The sequence below is a fragment of the Strix uralensis genome, chromosome 2 (genome assembly GCF_047716275.1).
Source record: "Strix uralensis isolate ZFMK-TIS-50842 chromosome 2, bStrUra1, whole genome shotgun sequence".
NCBI lineage: Eukaryota > Metazoa > Chordata > Aves > Strigiformes > Strigidae > Strix > Strix uralensis.
Genome location: NC_133973.1, coordinates 112,910,958 through 112,930,559, shown reverse-complemented (window position 1 = coordinate 112,930,559; position 19,602 = coordinate 112,910,958). Strand labels below are relative to the sequence as shown.

The following is a 19,602-nucleotide window of genomic DNA, read 5'->3' as shown; positions in this document are numbered from 1 at the left end:
TGTTTTGATGATAAAAATCTTAAACATTTGCTTTAGCCTGCTTCTTGGAATATTTTTAGAAGAGGAATTTCAGGCTTGTACACATGAGTTCTTTATAGGCCAGACATCAGTTACTTTGTACTTCTTTTAAAGGCAGTTTAGTTAAGCATCTGAAATGAAATTTGCTTAAAAAAAATCTCACTTTGTTCCAGTCTAATATGACCAATTAAATTTTCCATATCATGCTAGTAGGAAACATTTACCCTCTGCTCACACAGCAGTGAAAATTCAGGTGATAAGTGTATTTCTGAGTCTGAAGTTGAAAAGAATTTAAGGGTTCTTATTGAACAGTTATTTATTGAATAGATTATTCTGACAACTTAATTTTTTAAAATTTTTTTAGGGCATTGAATGAAATGTGGAAATGTCAAAATCTGCTACGACATCAAGTAAAGGATTTAGTTGACCTAATAAAACAACCCAAAGTGAGTTCAATTTATCTTTATCCCACAGTGAATATGCAGTTTTACTTAATATGCTATTTAAAAAAATCTATTTGTATGACTATCTTAAGCTTATTTTTAATGACAGATAGAAAATATTGTGAAAGTTATCTGATGTTCCATTAGACTACATTTGCAGTAGGAAAAGTATATACATTTTGTTAGTAAAATTGAAGAGGGAAGGGGTGTTATAGAAATTTTAAAAAGATTTTGCCCGTCATTTGATATGAAAATATTTGCTCCCAGTGTTTGAGTTACATCTTGCCAGGATTGTTCTGGCTCTTGAAAGAGGGTAAAAACCAGGATATTATTTTTGACTGCCAAATTGACTAATTAAGAAAAAGTACCTCTACGCTGCAACTTCTTATCTTATGTATGATTCATTCAAGAAACGGGGATATTTTTATCCCAACAGGTTACTTGTTTCTCTTCCCTCTTGGAAACTTTTTAAATGTTGTATTGGAGATCTCAGGCTATAATTGAGATCTTTGTTTACAGGTTTGCTCAGAAGGAAAAAAAAATACTGAGCATTTAGGATATTCTCATAAAGTAAAATTTAGATTTTTAGTTATGTGTATGTGTGTGCTCATGTTGTTGGGGAAAAGAAAATCGTAAAATGAAATTAACAGGTATAATTTGGAATGTCGTTAGAACTTGACTTGAATGCTAAAAGTTTAATCTGATGCTTTTTTAACAGAAATAATACACAGTAGAAAGTGTTGCCATGCTCACATTTGTATATATATGTGTGTGTGTGTGATTTTTATTTTCTATATGCGTATATACTCATATCCCCATTTAATGAGTTTTTATGACTGAAATATCTACTTTCTGGAATTACCTCAACCAGGAAGAGTAGGTAACTGTGTGGTTGGATTATTTAATGTATCTGCTTAGAAATGCTACTGTCTTGCAGACAGGGAAAGACTTATCAAATCAAAATGTATCCCTTACTGTTTCAGTCCTGATTACAGTGACATTTATAATTTTGACTTAGTGAATTTAAAACATTCTATAATGTTGTTTTAAATTCCAAGTGCAGTAATTGCTAGTACAACAAGACTTCATTGTATTTCGGTGATTATTGAAATATTTTTCATGTACTGTTTAATATTCTTTGCTGTAGCTTAACCTTAGTTTCTTGATATTTTCTACATTTCAGTTGAAAGTGAAATTTCAATTTTGCCTTTCGTTTTCAGGGAGGTGTAATAGAAATTCTTTCTCAATTGTAAAATATTTGATATGATACGGAATTAAACATTCAGGTTTTGATAAATGCCAGCATAAGCATCGCATTCAGAACAGTGTATGCTGCTGACATGTTTGCATTTGTCCATGTGGCTTTCATCCTGTCTTCCACTATTAAGTGCTAATTCTCTGCACTTGAATATCCTTTTGAGTAGCAGGACTACATGGGAGAGTTCAGGGGGCTTGTGTTAGTCTGAGATGCTACAGCAGGCAACAAAATGGTTTTGAGTTGGGGAATTTTACTTGATTTAGTTTATTGTCAATTAACATAAACTTTTAATTATTTATTCTGGTATTGAGAAATAAATGAGAACAAATAAACACTCAGAGAAACAGCCTTCAGCTCCCCTTCGGAGACCTCTCTTCCCTGCTTTGTGTGGCCCTCACCACACGTTATGCTCAGTCCCTTTGGTGGGGCAATAGCAGCACAGGAGATGGGGGTAAGGGCATGGTGGTTCCTTTCCTTTTGTTGCTCCTTGTCTCTTACCCATTGCTGCAGCATGGGTTCCTTCACCAGCCACAGTCTTCTTAGCATCATACTTTCTCCAATGTTTCCTGTCTTAAATATGTTTGTCAGAGACACCATAGGCTTCTCTGACAGGGTGAAGTTTTGGTGGAGTTGGTTTGTCACTTGAGGAGCTGGCTGGAAGCAGCTTTGGTTGGCACAGGGCAGTCCCTGACCACCTCCTGCACAGGTCACCCCAGCAGCCCTTTGCTACCCTAAATCCTGCCCATTATGCCCAATGCAGATGCTTAGCTATTTTTACAAAAACTTTTATTTCTGTGCCGCTCTTTATATTGTTTGTTTGATTTGGTTTGGTTTTTTTCCCCAAATTAATAATTAGTTCATATAATTAAATATTTGTGTTTAAGATAAGAGTGCAGGTTTCATTAATAAAATGCAAAGACATTAGATGTGCCTGAACAAGAATTTGACCTCTGTCTTGAAGTTTTTATGAGAAAATGTTAGTGTTTTGCTACACTACCTCTTAGTGGCTCTTTCCTAGTATGAACCTGATGAAAAGGCCCACTGTAGGTCTTCATTTGCCTCACATTAAGTACTTTGATAAGAAGAGTTATTTTTCTTCTAAGGTGAAGCTCCTTTCTGAGTTGATTTGACATTTTCTTGTTTATAGTTTTTAGGCTTGTCTACTACCACTTTTGTCTTTTATAAAGGGAGTTCTGTAAAGGACAATTCTAGCAATGGTGGTGGCTAAACACTGTTCTTTGTAAATGTAAATACTTTTCAGTGAAAGCTTATGAAGTGTGGTTGTGTTCTTATTTAAATCTTCTCTCAGATGAATATAATTTGATAGTTGTAGCCCATAACTGATACTGTTTACATTCATTTATGAACTTTTGCAGACTTCGTAAATTATGTCACTGAAGTTTGTCAGAAGTAAATTGGCAAAAGAGCAGCTTCCTTTATGGTTTGGAAGCTGATGGTTTTATATGCTTTTGACAGCATTGCAGTAAGCTTGAATTTTCTTTCATGTTCCCATTTTCGTTTTACCTGTGAAGATTTTAGAGTTCTGTAAAAACACTTATTGCACAGCAATGAAATATTTCAATTTTTTTTTCTTCTTTTGTCCACCTTGGAACACTTTTCTGAAGATGATTAGGGTGTTATCTTCACTATACAGATAAGGGTTCCCTTTGTCATTTTTACTGATAATTCCCTAATATTTCAAACTTCAGTATAATTCCATAAAACTTCATAGTCTGTAGAAGTGGGAAAAAAGCATCTTGGGAACTAGTTTGTCTACCTTCAGTAGAAGGTGATATGTTGTAGAAATATAACTCATTTGTTAGAAACATAGTCTCATAAAGAAAATGTACTTGCTATGTAGTTCTACCTGGCTGTGAAATTTGTTGTTTTCTTTTTTTTTCTGTTCCATTTACTCAGTGTCAGAACTATCTCTTAAGGTGGACTTTGCATTTGGCATTTGAAATTCTGTACCAGAAGAATTACTGACAACAAGGAAATAAACAAGATTAAAAGACTGTTTTGTGTAGCTTATTTTGCTCGTAAGGTGCTGTTGGATGACTTTATCAGCAACAGTTTCACTGAAATTGAGGCTTCACAGATATCCTGAATTGCAGTTATGTTTTCACTTTTTTTGTTGTCATGGTACCTGATTATTACTTTCACAATTACACTGCTATCATTTGTCTTCCCTGTTCAGATGAACAGGGGTAGCAATTGTCTTATTACTGACTTGCTCTGTTCCTTACAATAAGGTGGCAACTACTACCAAGACTACTTAATATCAATATCTGAACAAGAAGATAAAGTGAATTTAATGCTTGCTGTTTGTTTTATATTTAGAAGCAGAGGCTTTAGATGGAAAACAGTTACAGAAATAACCCATTTGTGTTGTTCATAAGTTCTATAGTAGATTGAAAAGTAATAAAAATATTTTATGTAGGTTTATGCGAGAGAGTGATACTGTAGGCATGATCTACCTTTTACTTCCTGTAACTGTCTAGCAATAATTTCGCAGTGGTTGTTTTGATTTCTAATGCACTGATGTGTTAGCAAAATGGGTGCTGACTTGTTGATAACGCATTATAGAATTGCTCATTCAGTATTCAAGTGGAAATACATAATGTAAAGTTTTTACTTAATCCATTTTTATTTTGTGACTTGCAGACAGATGCCAGCAGTAAAGCTATATTCTCAAAAGTGATGGTTATAACAAGTAAGTCAGTTGAAGTATTTACACTGTCTAAAAATTGAACTATATTGCCTTCTTGCTTTAAAAATCATTTGAGATAAGCTTATAAAAAGTTTTGTAACAGATGAAACTTATAACAAATCATGATAAACATGATGTAATAATATGCTTTGAAAAAATCAAGACAACTGTAAGCAGAATTACTTTCTTACTGTAAAAAGCCTCCAGTCATGAAGCTTATCACATGACACTTTGGCTGCATCTGTTGTGAACTAATTCAAAATCTAGATCACCTAGGGTGTTATGTCTGCTTTAGTATTTATTATAGAATATATATTAAGTGATGTTAACTAACCTACTGAACTATCTACTACCTTACTTGTTTTTGAGGTGTTGGTATTGTAAGTGCCATTGGGATAATGCAAAAGAGTTTGCGTTTCTTAGCAGGGAAGGCAGTTTGGAAACTGAAGAACTTCTATGTAACTTGAGCTCTCGGCAAAGAAAAAACCACCAACCCCAAAGCACCACTTCTTGTTCCCCCCCAGCCCACCATGCCAATAGCATTAAAACCAGTACAAAGAAGAAAAACTTGCTTTACAATTCTGAAATTTTGTTTTTAAATCAACCTTTTTTAAAAAAATGCCAACTATTCTGGCAGAAAAAGATACTACTTAAGGCTATGTACATTTTAGAAAAAATGTGGAGGAAAAACTGAATCTTTCTACTTGTTTGGCCATGTTCCAAATCCTTTTTTCCTTTTGTTTATAATTTAAAGGTTGTTCAGTTTGTAATTTTTCTGATCCTTCTAGTTGTGGGTTGCATTTAAAAAAAAAAAAAATCAGTACAGCAAAACAAATACTTAGTAGAACTTGTTTTGAACTAACTCTCCTACAGTTCTATACCATTTTCTGCACCAAGTTTGCTTAACACCTACTGTATTAAAAATATGAAACATCTTAGATAGTATACTAATACTTTGCCAATAAATTATCTTGCTATATATAAAATGTAAATATAAAATTAATATGTAGTTTAAGAAATGCATTTTAAAAGCTATTTTTTAAATGTTGGAGACTGTTGTAAAACTTATGTTTAGTGAAGGGGCAATTTAGCAAAAACACCCTTTTGATGTTTTTCATGCTTGTATCAGGTGGTCTATATACAGAGTATATTTTTCTGTGAAGTATAGACTTTGCATTCTGAGGGCAACTTCAGTTGTTGTTATTAACAACTAGACTTGCTTAAAAATGCATGTGAAGGGGAAGGAAAGCAAATAGCCAGGGGAGGTCTGTGGCTACACAAATTTTTTAGGAATTGGTGTCCTCATAGCTATGTCTGCACATGTTAAGGTGTTTTGTGGTTTGGGTTTTTGTTGTTGCCCTGCCCGGCCCTGCCCCCCTTCTTGGTTAACTTAAACACACATAGGAACTTTGCTGGTGTGACACTTCAAACTTGTGTAATTTACAATACTGATACTTATTAAAAGAAATAGTAATTACTTTTGCTTATTTAAAGGAAACCTTCCTGATCCAGGGAAAGCTCAAGATTTCATGAAAAAGTTCACTCAAGTCCTGGAAGATGATGAAAAAATAAGAAGTCAGTTAGAAATGCTTGTTAGCCCAACATGTTCTTGCAAACAGGCTGAAGGATGTGTGGTAAGAAATGCTCTTAAAATCTGTGAATATTTTTGGAACTGAATTGATTATAAATTTACTTGAAACTTATATTGCAGAGGGAAATAACAAAGAAGTTGGGCAATCCAAAACAACCAACAAATCCCTTCTTGGAAATGATAAAGTTTCTTCTTGAGAGAATTGCTCCTGTGCACATTGATACCGAATCCATCAGGTATTTTTGTGTGTGTGTTGTTGGCTGTAGATCATAGGGTTTGAAATTGGGGTTTCTTATTTCACCATTAAACACAAGCAGTAATGGATTGGGTGGGTGCGGTTGAAGGTCTGGTGACCTATAGTATTTTCTTCTGTTTCCCCTTGCTTATGGGTTTTTGTGTCTTCATTCAGAATGTAGCCACAGAAACAATTGGGTTGTCATTCAGCACAGCTGGGACAACCTGTCAGTAAAAATGAATGTGTTGCTCATGGGCAAAGTTTTGTTTGTGACTGACTTACTTTAAAAGAAACTTCTGTCCATGGCTATTCATGGAAAGTTTCCACCCAGAAAATTAACTCATAGTGACGTAAATAGTAATTTAACTGAGGAAGTAAAGATTATGGTGATGATGCATCAAGACTTTAAGGAAGAGTAAGCCAGTGAAGTTATGGGAGAGGAAAAAAGTAATTGCTGAAATGATTATTTAACAGCTGTATTTGAGATATGTGCTACCTTATTAGAGAAGACTAGTTCTAAATACTGATAAATTCTTATCTGTTAATTCCAACTATAGTAATTGCCTTTTAAGTACTTGAGCTTTTGCGATTCTGCCTGTCACGTATGCAATGTAATGGAGCCATTGAGATTTCACTTAAAAATCTGTTTCTGATCTTGGATTAAGTACAATGTATAGCTGGATTTTTACTTGAAATTTGAAGATATATTTTTCACATTCATAGAAGCAATAGAAAATATATTTAAAGCAATACTCACTTGTACTATTTATGGTTGTAATATTTATTTCACATTCTACCTACTGACTAACTGCCATGCAGTATACAAGCAAAAAAAAGTAGTAAAACCCACATATTTTCAATTTGCCACAGAATTGGTCTTCTCCCATCTTTGTAAAATTTCATTCACCTTCTGGTTCATTTTTGAGGCTCAGACTGTTTGGTTTTTTTAATAGATGGTCATTTTTGCCCAATTAGGGGCAGGGAAAAAAAAAATTGGAAGTCTGGGAAGTCTGACTAGGAGGTCTCTCCCTTGGTTTGCTACCAGTTGGGGGTTTTTTAATTTATTTTTGGTGTGTTTTTTTGGCCTTTTTTTTTATTTTTTATTTTTTTCTATAAATATGTTTTACAGGATGTACTGAAGGAATCTGAATATTGTTCAGTTCTTGATAGGGAAGCTGCCTACACCAGTCACTAATAGGATCATTTGGATAATCACCATTTCCTTTCCTAGGGTACAGTGTAAAAAAACCACAAGCATTACTGTCAAGGTGAAATATGCAGGAGACAGGTCTTTTAAAGTTTTCATCAACACTTAGCACAGCTGTTCAGTGTTTTGTTCTGGTTTTTTCTCTTGGTTATAGACTAAACATTATAAACAGTTATTTCCATCAGTTATATAAGAATCCATAGCAGCTAGTAACCTCACCTTAATTCTTATCTGAATTTGTTGCTTGTAATGCTCAAATTGTTCTCTTACTTTGGGCATCCTTCCAGAGTAATTTGTATATAGTTCTTAATTCGTGATGGATAAACATTTTTTAACTTAATGCTTCATAAGTTTTGATTTAAATAGGAGATAAGGGCAACCAGATTATATATGTAGTTGAAGTATTTGTTTTATAACAAACTTATGTTTTAACTGAGTTCCTTTAATAAAACTATGTCTTAAACTTATGAAAACAGTCATACACAGTGAAATTGCATTAAATAAAAGGCCTTTTTTTGTTTTCCTTTTCAGTGCCCTTATCAAGCAAGTAAATAAGTCTATAGATGGAACAGCTGATGATGAAGATGAGGGTGTTCCTACTGACCAGGCAATCAGAGCAGGTCTTGAATTGCTTAAGGCAAGTATGCTCCTGGTGGTCAGTGAGCATGTGAAACTTTTTGAAGCAACTTTGTTAAAATAAATTTTTAATTAGTATTTAGCTACCACATGCTTATGACTAAAGACACTATCTGGAAGAATACTGGTTTGTTTTTTGTTCTCTATGCTCATCTTATGTGGCACATAAGTAAGGTTATTTTATAAATAATTTAGAAGTTTTTGTGGAATTCAAAAGTAGTTGCATGTGTGACATCAGCAGCTGAGTTTGGATTATTAGAGTGTGAATTCATCAGTTTGTGAATATATTTATACTAGTTTTGGCACTGTACTTGCATATCAGTACAATACTATGGTTCCCCTGAGGCCCTTATAAATAGGGGTCTTATTTATTTCAACTATGTGTAATCTTTGAGACTCAATTAACATAGCAAACCCCATCAAGGTGCATTTCTGGGGACATGGTACATAATTTCTTACTCTGTTCTCCCTTTTTCCTAGGAGGAAAAGGGCTGATTACTGTGTTACTTACAAATACTGTTAAAAGTGTGAAACTTTTTAAATGCAACTACATAGGGCTTTTTGTTTCACTTACTCTCAAAGACTTTAGGCTAAAAGCATTATGTAGTGTCAGCTTTTCTTGTACTTTCACAGAAAGGTACTTGTGCCATATTACCACCTCAGTTGTGTGATAGTGTTGGGAGTAGTCCAGCTGTGTGTCCAGATTTTTCAGAGGGCTCAAAATCTAAAGGGCTCCCATACTGAAGTTTTCAGAATATCTTAGATCAACTAAGGGCCTAGTAGATTCATCTGAGAGCATGTGACTCTTTAGCCAGATGTGCACATTTAGATAAAAGCACAAAAAGCCAGTAGAATAAAATGAATCTGAGTAAGAATGAATCATGTCATAAAGGACTATGTATTTGAAAGAAGGCTTCCAGGTCAGTACTTACATAATCATATGAACTAGCATGACACATTTAAGGAAGAGGAGTATGATTGCCCTGAAGGAAGTGATCTGTACATCATGAGAAGAATCCAGAAAGGACAAGTGTAAGAGTCCAGAAAAGGGAATGCCATACAGTGAAATGGGGAGGAAGGTAACTAGGTGAAAATAGAAAACTCTGTGTGAAGAAGTGCCTAGATTTTTGAGGATCATTTCTTTGCCACGGGCCAGAATATTATGTGGAAAGAAGCTAATAATCAACAGCCGCTTGAAGAGAAGGCAGACTTTCAGGAAGGATCAAATGGGGTTTTCTTCTTTATTTTTAATACGGGAGGACTGTCAAAAACAGAGTCCAAGAATCTGAAAGAGAGGTACAGGATCTGGTAAGCTGCTGTGGAAAGTTTGAGGGACTAGAGACCCTGTTGGGTATGCCTATATTACTATTTTAGAGATAGGAACTTCACCTCAGAGCACAACCAGTTGTTCCACTTAGCAAGCAAGCATGAAGTCTGGGTGCACACAGGCTGGATTCCTTTTAGAGAAACAAAATTGAGATGGGCTTCAGAAGCACATGTTGTGTTGCGGTGGCTAAAGTGGGTTCAGTCAGTCTAGAAATACTCTGAAGTAAAACCCCTGAAATGTGAATATTGCTTCCTTAGCATCAAGTGTGTTTCTCCTAAGACCTGCTTCTGTTGTAACCCAGTACTTGCTAATGTAGGTGAAGCCACTGAGTACATGTTCAAAATAATAGGAGAAGAAATTGAGACTGGAGAAATAAGTTAAAACCAATGAGATAATGTATAAAGACAGAGAAGTTTAGGAGGTGCAAAAAAGAAAAAGTCAGAGAAATGTGGATCACATGGCAAAACCAGGCTGTGTGTTACAAATATTCCAGTATTGCAGTGGAAAATGACTCTTGATGGAATGTTCTATATAAGTGGAGCTTTAAAAAATGTTAACATGGCTTTCATCTTATTTTGGCAGGTACTTTCATTTACGCATCCCATCTCATTTCATTCAGCTGAAACTTTTGAATCTCTCCTGGCTTGCTTGAAAATGGATGATGAAAAAGTGGCAGAAGCTGCATTACAAATTTTCAAAAACACAGGAAGTAAAATTGAAGAAGACTTTCCTCATATACGATCGTAAGTTGTATTTCTTACTCTGTTTGAGTAGTGTTCTTTACTATATGGGATTTTGGAAGTTCTCATTTTTCCTTTTGCATGCTGTAGCATTATCCTTCATTCTTTTGGAAGAAAGTATTACTTCAGGTAAAACAAGAAAGAGATTCTGAATGACTTAAAATGCAGTGCTTTTTGGAAAATGGAAGTGAAATGAATATATTCAAAGTAGTGACAGCTGATATGTCACTGATACTACTATAATTTTTATCTGTGCCCTTCAGAATTACTTATGTTTTTTCCAAAATTAAATATATGGTAACGTAACAACATTCTTTGCAATGTAATGGGGATGTATAGACAATGATATTTGCAAAAGAGCATTTAGTAATTCATGCAGATAAAATGTATGTTTTACTGCATGATATTTTATCAACAAAACCCAGGGGGTTTTACTTGCAAGTTGTTAACCCTTATTCTTCTTTCTTTGAAGAAATTGCCAAAACGAGGACTATTAGCACTTTTGCAGGCGTGTTGTGTTTTATATGTGTATATCTGTACTTTTTTTTCCTAGTTTGATATTTTGGAAGATTTTAATTTTGTGAAAAGCTATTTATCTCTTGTTGTTTGTTTTTTGGTTTGTTTTTTTAAGTGCTTTGCTTCCAGTGTTGCATCATAAAGCTAAAAAGGGACCCCCTCGTCAAGCCAAGTATGCTATTCACTGCATCCATGCAATATTTTCCAGCAAAGAAACACAGTTTGCACAGATATTTGAGGTAAAGTTAAAATATTTAAGTTAATATTTATTAATCTTATATTGGATATGTACACTAAGGGATGTAGTGGCAATTTATATGGCAACTAGTATAAAATTTACAGAAGATATTTTTCCCCTTTTCCTTTGTTCTCATACAGTTTGTCCTGAAAAATGGTAGCAGAGGGTGTTTTTGTATCCCATGATCCATCTTGTTGAGGGTTATGTATTTTAACAGATGCTAGAGTGAAAAAAAGTGTTGGTTTGCTAGAACCATGAACTATTCATGGAAAGACCAACCATACACCACTCCTCACCCCTGGTGGGATTGGCTCAAGTTATTTAAATGGTTACAGAAATTATGGAAAACTGAGTTATGGTAGAGACTATTTAAATAGATTTTTTTAGTTATAACTGCAAATGCTTATTAGGGCTCATCGGCCTTTTATCTTGAAGCCTGAATCATAGTCCATTACTGAAATTGCCATCTTGACATGTAGTATGCCCACTTCTTCAACAAGATGCTTTTTAATCCATTGTTTCATAAATGGTCCTGCTTGAGCTGCCACTTTTTGAACTACCCAGATGTGATAAACATGTTGTCTGTCGTCTTGATTTTTCTTTTGATTTGTATGAGACTTGTAGGGTTGGTGAATGTGTCTTTAAATGTAAATAGTTAATAGTTCTTTTAAAGATGTATTTCTGAAATAGAAATATACATGGACAACTTGTTACAGAACTCTCACTGCCCTCCCCTCAATAAGACACAGATTATATCAGTAATACCTGAATTTGTTGCCTTTATATTCTAGCCACTGCATAAAAGTCTGGATCCAAGCAATTTTGAGCATCTCATTACGCCGTTGGTTACTATTGGCCATATAGCCATGCTAGCACCTGATCAGTTTGCTGCCCCTTTGAAATCTTTGGTTGCAACTTTTATCGTTAAAGATTTGCTAATGAATGATAGGGTAAGTATTTTTAAAACCTTATATTAAGGTTCTACTTCTCCTGTAGTATGGTACTCAGCAAGTACTTTTTGAAAAGTCAAAAATCTGCAGATTCTTTTTGTATATATAGTTGTCTTCTGATTTCCACATGTACTGTTTGACTCAATTGAAAACCCATGGTACAGGAAAGGAGATAGTGCTAATTTGGTAGTCCTTACAAATGCAACAAGCTGTATAGCACAGCATTTGATCACTCATGACTTGTCTTTTGTTAAAAAATGTGAAAATTTGTATTGACTTCACTTAGCCTCTTGACTTGAGCAAGCAAGTTGTGATCTTTTTAGGAAGCGTAACACATTTGAAACTAAAATACACTGTTTAAGTGGAAGACTGTGAATTTTAATTTTTCTAATACTTCTGTATTGATAGTGATTATAAAGTGCAAAGAATGAACTTGTGCATTGTGAGCCACTGTTTAGGTAAAGATTTACTGTCTGAAACTATGCTCTTTGAGGTTCCAATCTACTGTATATGGAAACTGGAAATTACTTTCACAAGCAATGGCTATTATACTCTAAAGCAATAGTTTCCAGGTAACAACAACAAAAACCCCTTTACTGTTGTTAAATTTGCTGATGCTTTAATAGCGAGGTAAGAACAGTACCTCACTTCTGTAATGGTTACTTCCATAAAATACAGAAGGCATAAAGCTAACCAGTAAGTGCTGCTCTATTGTTTCCAGAAGCAAACAGGAAAGAGATTACAGCAGGTTTCACTGAAGAGTAACAGTAGTGTAACAAAATGTAACATTTGGTTTAGCTTCCAGGAAAAAAGACAACAAAACTTTGGGTCCCAGATGAGGAAGTGTCTCCTGAAACTCTTGTTAAAGTAAGTAGCACTTAAGATATTTTCCTATGATTGTGTGTGTAATAATAAAGAAAGTTAAATATCTGGATTCCTAAAACTGTCAACTGCTTTTCACTGTTTACTTGTCACCTTTCTAAAAGTGAAAAAGAAGTAACTATTTTTAAATTGAGGATCTTATCAGTACACATATTTTTGGATTGCCAGAAGAAAATAATTTGCTTTTGGGAGCATCTACTTTTTTACTTTTGTAAATGAATTTACATATACACTTTACTGAATTTTTTTACAGCTTTTTATAGACTTAGGTTTGGTGTGGAACACTGAAGTATTTCAGATATTATCACAGTTAAAGTAAAATTATTTTTTTTTTTCTCCTCCTGTTTAACATAGGAGTTAAATACCATAGAGACTTTAAACAAAGTCTTCCCTTTTTCTTTTGAATGTTTAGGTCATTCCAAGAAACTTCTGGTGCTGTTTTGGAATAAAGAAAAAGTTGGTTTTGGATTTGTCAGCTTCCTCTAATGAAATGTGTTACATTGCTTTTCTCTCTGTACAATGTGTATTAGAGAAAAACCTAGTTTTAAGAAGAAAAAATCAGTTTAAATGGTGGTGGTTTTGTTGGGTTTTTTCCTTAAAAATGTCATCTCAAACTTGTTCTTTTTTTGGAGTAAGTTTATTTAATCTTCTGGAGTTGGTAATAGATATTTTTACTCAATCAGAAATAAGACTTATGCTGTGGAAAATACATCCCATGATTGTTTTTAAATGCCCTTTCTTCAGAACAGGGATAGATTATGCTTTTACATTTTCTTTTAGAATTAGAAAGATGCATGTGCTTTGTGGCATGCTGTTTCTAAGTTAATTATAGCAGTCATTTAATTTCCAACGCCTTTTGAATAAAGTTGCTCTGATGGCTTTAAAAAGTTCTTTGCCTTCTCTCTTGAAGTTGTTAAACTCTTTGTAGCATGCCTCCTTCTCTGCTGGTAGAGTAAGTACTTTAGTTTCCAGCTTGGTACAGAACTCATTACTGGAAATAGTTGTGTTCTGAGTGGATTTATTAGCTTTTATTCATTTGACTACAGCAAGGATATTTTTTGTATTTGTGCAATTCCATAGTTACACAGTACACTCCAAAAACTGTTAAAAGAATGCATGTTTGTTTCAATTTCATGACTTGCTAGTTTAAAATAGACATGATTTCACTTCAGTGATTATACATGTAACTTGAAGTAGTAAACATTAATTGTTTTTCTTAATTTTTTTTTAATGATTTGTGAAGCTGTAATATATCTCTCTAAAATGCGCTTTTATGTTGATAAAACTTTTCATACGGTTGGCTGTTTGGAAAGGAATTGGCTTATAGAAAATCTTAAGGCAATTTGAAGTTGAACCTAAGAAGCATTTATTGGCAAGTGAAAACAAGTTACTGTGAGAATTTATTTGCAAATTTAATTTGCATTTATTACCACTGAGAAGCCTATATTTAACGAACACTGCAGGCCACACCATTAGTTCAGAAACGATTTCTCTCTGACAGTGTATTTTTCTTCACTCTGGTTTTAAAAGCCTCTTTCTCCCTTTGTAACATAACTGTATAATGTATCTAATGGGGATCTTAAACTAGCAAGTTGAAGTATGAAAGGGGGAAGGACTGATGAAGACAATTTTAGTATTGGCCAGCCTAACAGATGTAGACTGATGTAGGCTAGCCTTAGTTTTGGATACTAAACTAAATGAAATGATGTCTGTAGAGAAATGTTTCAGTACGGTATTAAGTATGAATTGGATTAATTACTGTATGAGTTAGACTTGAATTCCTATGCCTGGCACTTAAGTAAGCAGTAATCTCTCTTGACAGTAACCAGTACTGAATACTTCTGTGCACCATGCAGTGGATTGAGAGTTATAGTAGCAGTGATATTTCTTGTTTCCTTCTATGTACACTGCAATATAAGGTTTCTCATCCTATTTCTCTAACTGTGCTTTAAGTAAGCATTTTAAAATTTTTCACTACTGCACAAACCTGCAGCTTTTGTGGGTCTGAAAACTCAAGCAGTAGAAACCTGAAGTAGCTGTTGTCATAATGTTGATGTAGTAGGAAGACTCTTGCTAGGATCACTACTTGGGACAGGAACCCGTTATACTTTTACAACAGAGGCATGATAATAACCTCTAGATCAGAGAAAAGGGTTGTAACTATCTGTGGATTATTTTTAATTGTTAATTTTAATCTTTGAAAATTAATACTTTTTCACTACTGGGAGTTTATGTAAAGCTAGTAGTTAATTGCTGTTTTCTCATATGACAAATCAGAGATCTGTCACATATTCACTATCTCAGAAAGAAATTATAATGTCCTACCACTTTTGCTTGTACTTCAAATACATGTAGTTCATGTTGTACTGCGAAGTCGAGTACAAAGCAGTCATTTGTGGCCTCTGATACGGTTCTGACCCATGTTGTATTTTGACTTTGATGTTAACTTCATCTTGTGTATAATAATTTTTAGTCTCAGATGAGAATTCTGGGCTCATTGGACATAAATTGAAACAAGGTTCAGACTGGATATAAGGAAAAGAACTGAGAACAGTCAAGCAATGGAACAGGCTGCAAGAGGTTGCTGGTTGCTAAGAGAGCCTGTGCCATCTTCATTCTTAAAGGCTTTCAACACCGCAGTGGACAAAACTGAGACCAACATTGTCTGACTTCATAGCCGACCTTCTTTTAAGCAGGAGATTGGACTGGAATCCTCCTGACACTCCTTCCAGCTGGAGTTAACCTTTGATAGTTACCCTGTTTGTCTGCAAAGAAAAAATTTTAAAATGAGGGCAATGCAAACTCAGTGTTATGTTTGTTTAAGTCTTCAGGTAGCCAGAAGCAGCGACTGGGGGAATTGTTATGCCCTGTACTAGTTTCATGGGAATGCTTAATTCTGAAGGGTTGCTGGAATGTCTTCACTACATCATTAACACCAGCAAAGAAACAGGGAACATAGTGGGTTCAGAGGTAAATTCTGAAGGAGTTGTGATTAGGACTTGCTATGTGGAAGGAAGACTAGAGTAGATTCAGACAGTAAAATTGTGGAAAGGGAATTGTGGAGGGGGAAGAGAGAAGCAGAGGTTAAAATTGAAATTGCTAAGGACCTGACCAGAGATGTCGGAACACAAGATAGCATGTTCCCTGGCTGAATACGTCATTTACTTTAATACCTAATAGAGCTAGCATGTTTCCATCCCTCCAACAAATGGGAGTCACTGATGGTTACAGATACTGGTTATGACGAAGAAACAGAACTGGTAAGCTGCCAAAAGATAATCTGCTGCTCTTATTACTATTATTATAATACTGGTTTTATTGCTTTTAAAACCTTCTGGTGGATACTTATAGCTGTTTTAGTGGAAGACCCTTTGAAAGGTAGGGCGAAATAATTTAATTTCTGATCCAGAAGCTCCATTTGCATTTTGAATTCTTGAGTGACAGACATCCTACATCTTGCTGGTGTTACCCAATAGAATTAAAATTCTGTAGGTGGAGTGAATGGGCTACAGTTCTAAAAAATAAACTGATGTATAGATAACAATCATAGAACTTTGATCTGAAGGGACCATTGTGATCAGTTTGTTACATGGAATAGATCAACTGTATGATGAGTTTCATTTGGTGTTATTGAGAATGTTTATATAAAAGTTATTAGAACTGCCTTTCCTATTAAGAAGAAAAATTTAAGTTACCGTGTACAAAAAGTGTCTTAGTTTTTCTAAATCTTTAGAGTTTTGTGTTTTAAACTTAAGGGTTTGGTGTTTTGGTTTGTTTGGTTTTGTTGGTTTTTTTTCCCAAGGATGTCTATGTGATTCAGATGAGCATTTTCATTTTGCTCTAAGAGGATACTCTTCTTTCTGTTTTATTGTCTCTGCTCTCACATAGAAGGAAAATGAAAGGACAAAGGAATTCAAATACTAAACCAAACTGAATCTCCAAATTCATGCTTTATTTTCACTGAAGAAATGTGAAATTATTTAGTGTTTTATGATAGCTGCTGGATTCTGCATACTTTTAGAAGCTTGCCTCAAAACACTGTGTTTCCATTAGCAAAAGGAAGTTATCCTAAGTAACAGGCTTTGAGGCTTCTTTAAATAGCCATGAAAGAAATACTCTTTTTCAGGATGAGTTATCTTAATACAGGTTGATACTCTAACAGTCAAAATGTCTATGCAGTGTTTTTTAATTTATATGTATTTAATTTAACTCAAATATTACATATACCAATAAAGAATGTATAGGAATTGTGTAAGCACAGGAATTGTAGGAAGATGAAAATGTGTTCTGCTTTTTGATCCAGTAACATTTTCTTAATAAGTATAAATTGTTTTGCCTATTCCACAGTGTTTAATGGATGCAAGCTCAATTAAGATACTGTTTTCTCAGGACGAAATATGTGATTGCTTAGTAGAAGAAATAGTTCAAACTTTAACTAAATGTTGTATGATTTTTATTTGCTGTAATAAATGCATGAGACTTTCAGTGAAAAATTGCTGTCTAGTGAGAATATGTCTAGTTATCTTTCAGTATTTAAATGATGTTTTGTAGCCTTGACAGGCTTATGTTTGTAGCAGCAAAAAGCACTTGCGAAAAATACTGTGTAATTAAACTTATGATAAAGATTATTTTAAAAATGAGGCTCATGGTGTGATTTGACTTCTGCATATCATTTTTTTTTTTTTTTTCAGATTCAGGCCATCAAGATGATGGTTCGATGGTTGCTAGGAATGAAGAACAACCACAGCAAGTCAGGAACTTCTACTCTGAGATTGCTAACAACAATATTACACAGTGATGGAGATTTAACAGAGCAGGGGAAAATTAGGTATGTAACAGATGGTAACGTTTTGATGTCTGTGATGATGTAGTGGGAGAGCTTCAGTCAAAGTAGTACTTAAACTATTCTGTTAGACTGCTTAACAGTTTATACATTGTGTTTTGTTAGAACTAATGGTAAGCTTGGCTGGATTCCTTCATAAATTTGCTGAGTCAAGTTTTTTAACACTGTAGATATAGCTGTATTTTAATGGTTTTATCTTCTTTGTTTTATCTCTTTCTTTAAAGAGCCATTACTCATATTGCAAGAATAAACTGTGTAACTTCCTCCTTCCCGTGGAAAATTGGTTTTAAATTTATGCAACTTGCTCTTCCTGATGTAGCAGTTGTTGTCAAAGGCTGATTGGCAGGCTTTCTAATAAAAAAATAACATGTTGCAGTAAACCAGGTGGGAGTAGCTAGTACAGAGCACTTCTGCTTGAAGGCAAACTTTAATCCCGTGAGGCCCCTAAAAGTGAAAGGAAGAGGGAAATATGTAAAGAGGATTATGTCTCAATAAATAATTTACCTTTTAGGTGATTTTTAGACAACATTTGTTTTTCTGGGTATCTTCTTAATTCTCTCTGGTAGAAGTGACAAGTTGTCAGCCGTTATGGCTTGCCAAACGTTGAAAATTTCTACAAAAGCCATTAAGGATAAGTACTGGTAAAAAGGTTTTAATTTTTGGGTAGAGCTTAATGTTATACAGCGATTATGCAGATAGAGCCTATGCTGTGTGTGCAAAACTGCAAACCTGAGAATTGTCTAGTATGTTACCTTTGTAGCAACTGTGCAGTCTTTCTTAAAGTTCCTTGTAAATAATTGTTTCATAAATTCTGTAATATGACCATTCATGGTAGTTACTAGGGAATTAAGAGGCAGTAATTTCACTTTTCAGCATAACTGCTTGGAGCATATTTTTGGCTTATCCAGTGCTTGTGAATAGATCAGTTCTGTAGGTCCTGTGTATTTTCATGCTTGGAGTGATGATTCCTTACTGTCCATGTCTTACAAATTTTATTTTCCCATTCCTTGTGTACTCAAAACTATAAATAATAATAGAAACTGTATGTAATGATGTGGTCAGATCTCCGTTATTGAAGTTAATGGAGGGCTGAGAATACTTTTGGGGAGGGAGAAAGCTGCAATGACATGCAAGGTTGCTCTGTGTTAAAGGCAACCCTTCAACCCCGGACCTTGGAGCTCTGCCTGGGGATGAATGATGAGCCAGCTGAGAGTTTATGGGTTAGGATTAAAGAGCAGACTAGTATGGGTGACACTGTCGTGGGTGTCTGCTGTATGCCCCCTAACCAGGAAGAGTAGTCCTTCTATGAACAGCTAGAAACAACTTCATGTTCACAGGCCTTGGGCCCTCATGAGGGACTTCAACCACTCCAATACGTGCTGGAGGAGCAACACAGCAGCACATAAATAATTCGTGTGCTTCCTGGAGAGTATCAGTGACAACTTTCTGACATAAGTGATAGAAGAGCCAATGAGTAGAGGGGCTCTGATGGACCTCATACTCACCAACAAGGAGGGACTTGTTGGGTCTGTGAAGGATGAGGGCAGCCTTGGCTGTAATGACCATAAAATGGAGTTCAGAATCCTGAGGGCAGCAAGGAGGGCAGGAAACAAGATCACAGTGCTGGACTTCAGGAGAACAGACTTGGGCCTCTTCAAGGATCTGCTTAGTAGAGTCCCATTGGATAATCCTTCCCTTCCAGGGAAGGAAAGAGGGGCCCAAGAAAGCTAATTAGTATTCAAGCATCATATTCTGTAAGCTCAGGAGTATCACAGCAGAAGGTCAGGCAATATTTTAGCAGTCCTGTGTGGATGAGCAAGGAGCTCCTGGCAAAACACAAAAGGAGGGATTGAGAGCAGCCCTGAGAAGAACTTCAGGGTACTGGTGGATGAAAAGCTGGACATAAGCCAACAATGTGCGCTTGCAGCCCAGAAAGCCAGCTGTATCCAGGGCCGCATCAAGAGAAGCGTGGCCGGCAGGTTCAGGGAGGCGATTCTCCCCCTCTACT

At 35.1% G+C, this 19,602-nt stretch overlaps 1 protein-coding gene across 3 annotated transcripts in view; it reads left to right on the top strand.

The window, feature by feature from the left end:
- Positions 1–19,602, top strand: part of PDS5B (PDS5 cohesin associated factor B) — a 119,650-nt gene that overhangs the window by 59,808 nt on the left and 40,240 nt on the right. For all 3 annotated transcript variants that reach the window (XM_074859849.1, XM_074859851.1, XM_074859848.1), the window contains exons 14-23: positions 383–464; positions 4,384–4,432; positions 5,924–6,063; positions 6,141–6,256; positions 7,994–8,099; positions 10,008–10,168; positions 10,797–10,920; positions 11,711–11,869; positions 12,668–12,736; positions 17,443–17,579. In XM_074859849.1, the coding sequence (XP_074715950.1) occupies positions 383–464; positions 4,384–4,432; positions 5,924–6,063; positions 6,141–6,256; positions 7,994–8,099; positions 10,008–10,168; positions 10,797–10,920; positions 11,711–11,869; positions 12,668–12,736; positions 17,443–17,579 (1,143 nt within the window). The remainder of the gene's footprint in view (positions 1–382; positions 465–4,383; positions 4,433–5,923; positions 6,064–6,140; positions 6,257–7,993; positions 8,100–10,007; positions 10,169–10,796; positions 10,921–11,710; positions 11,870–12,667; positions 12,737–17,442; positions 17,580–19,602) is intronic.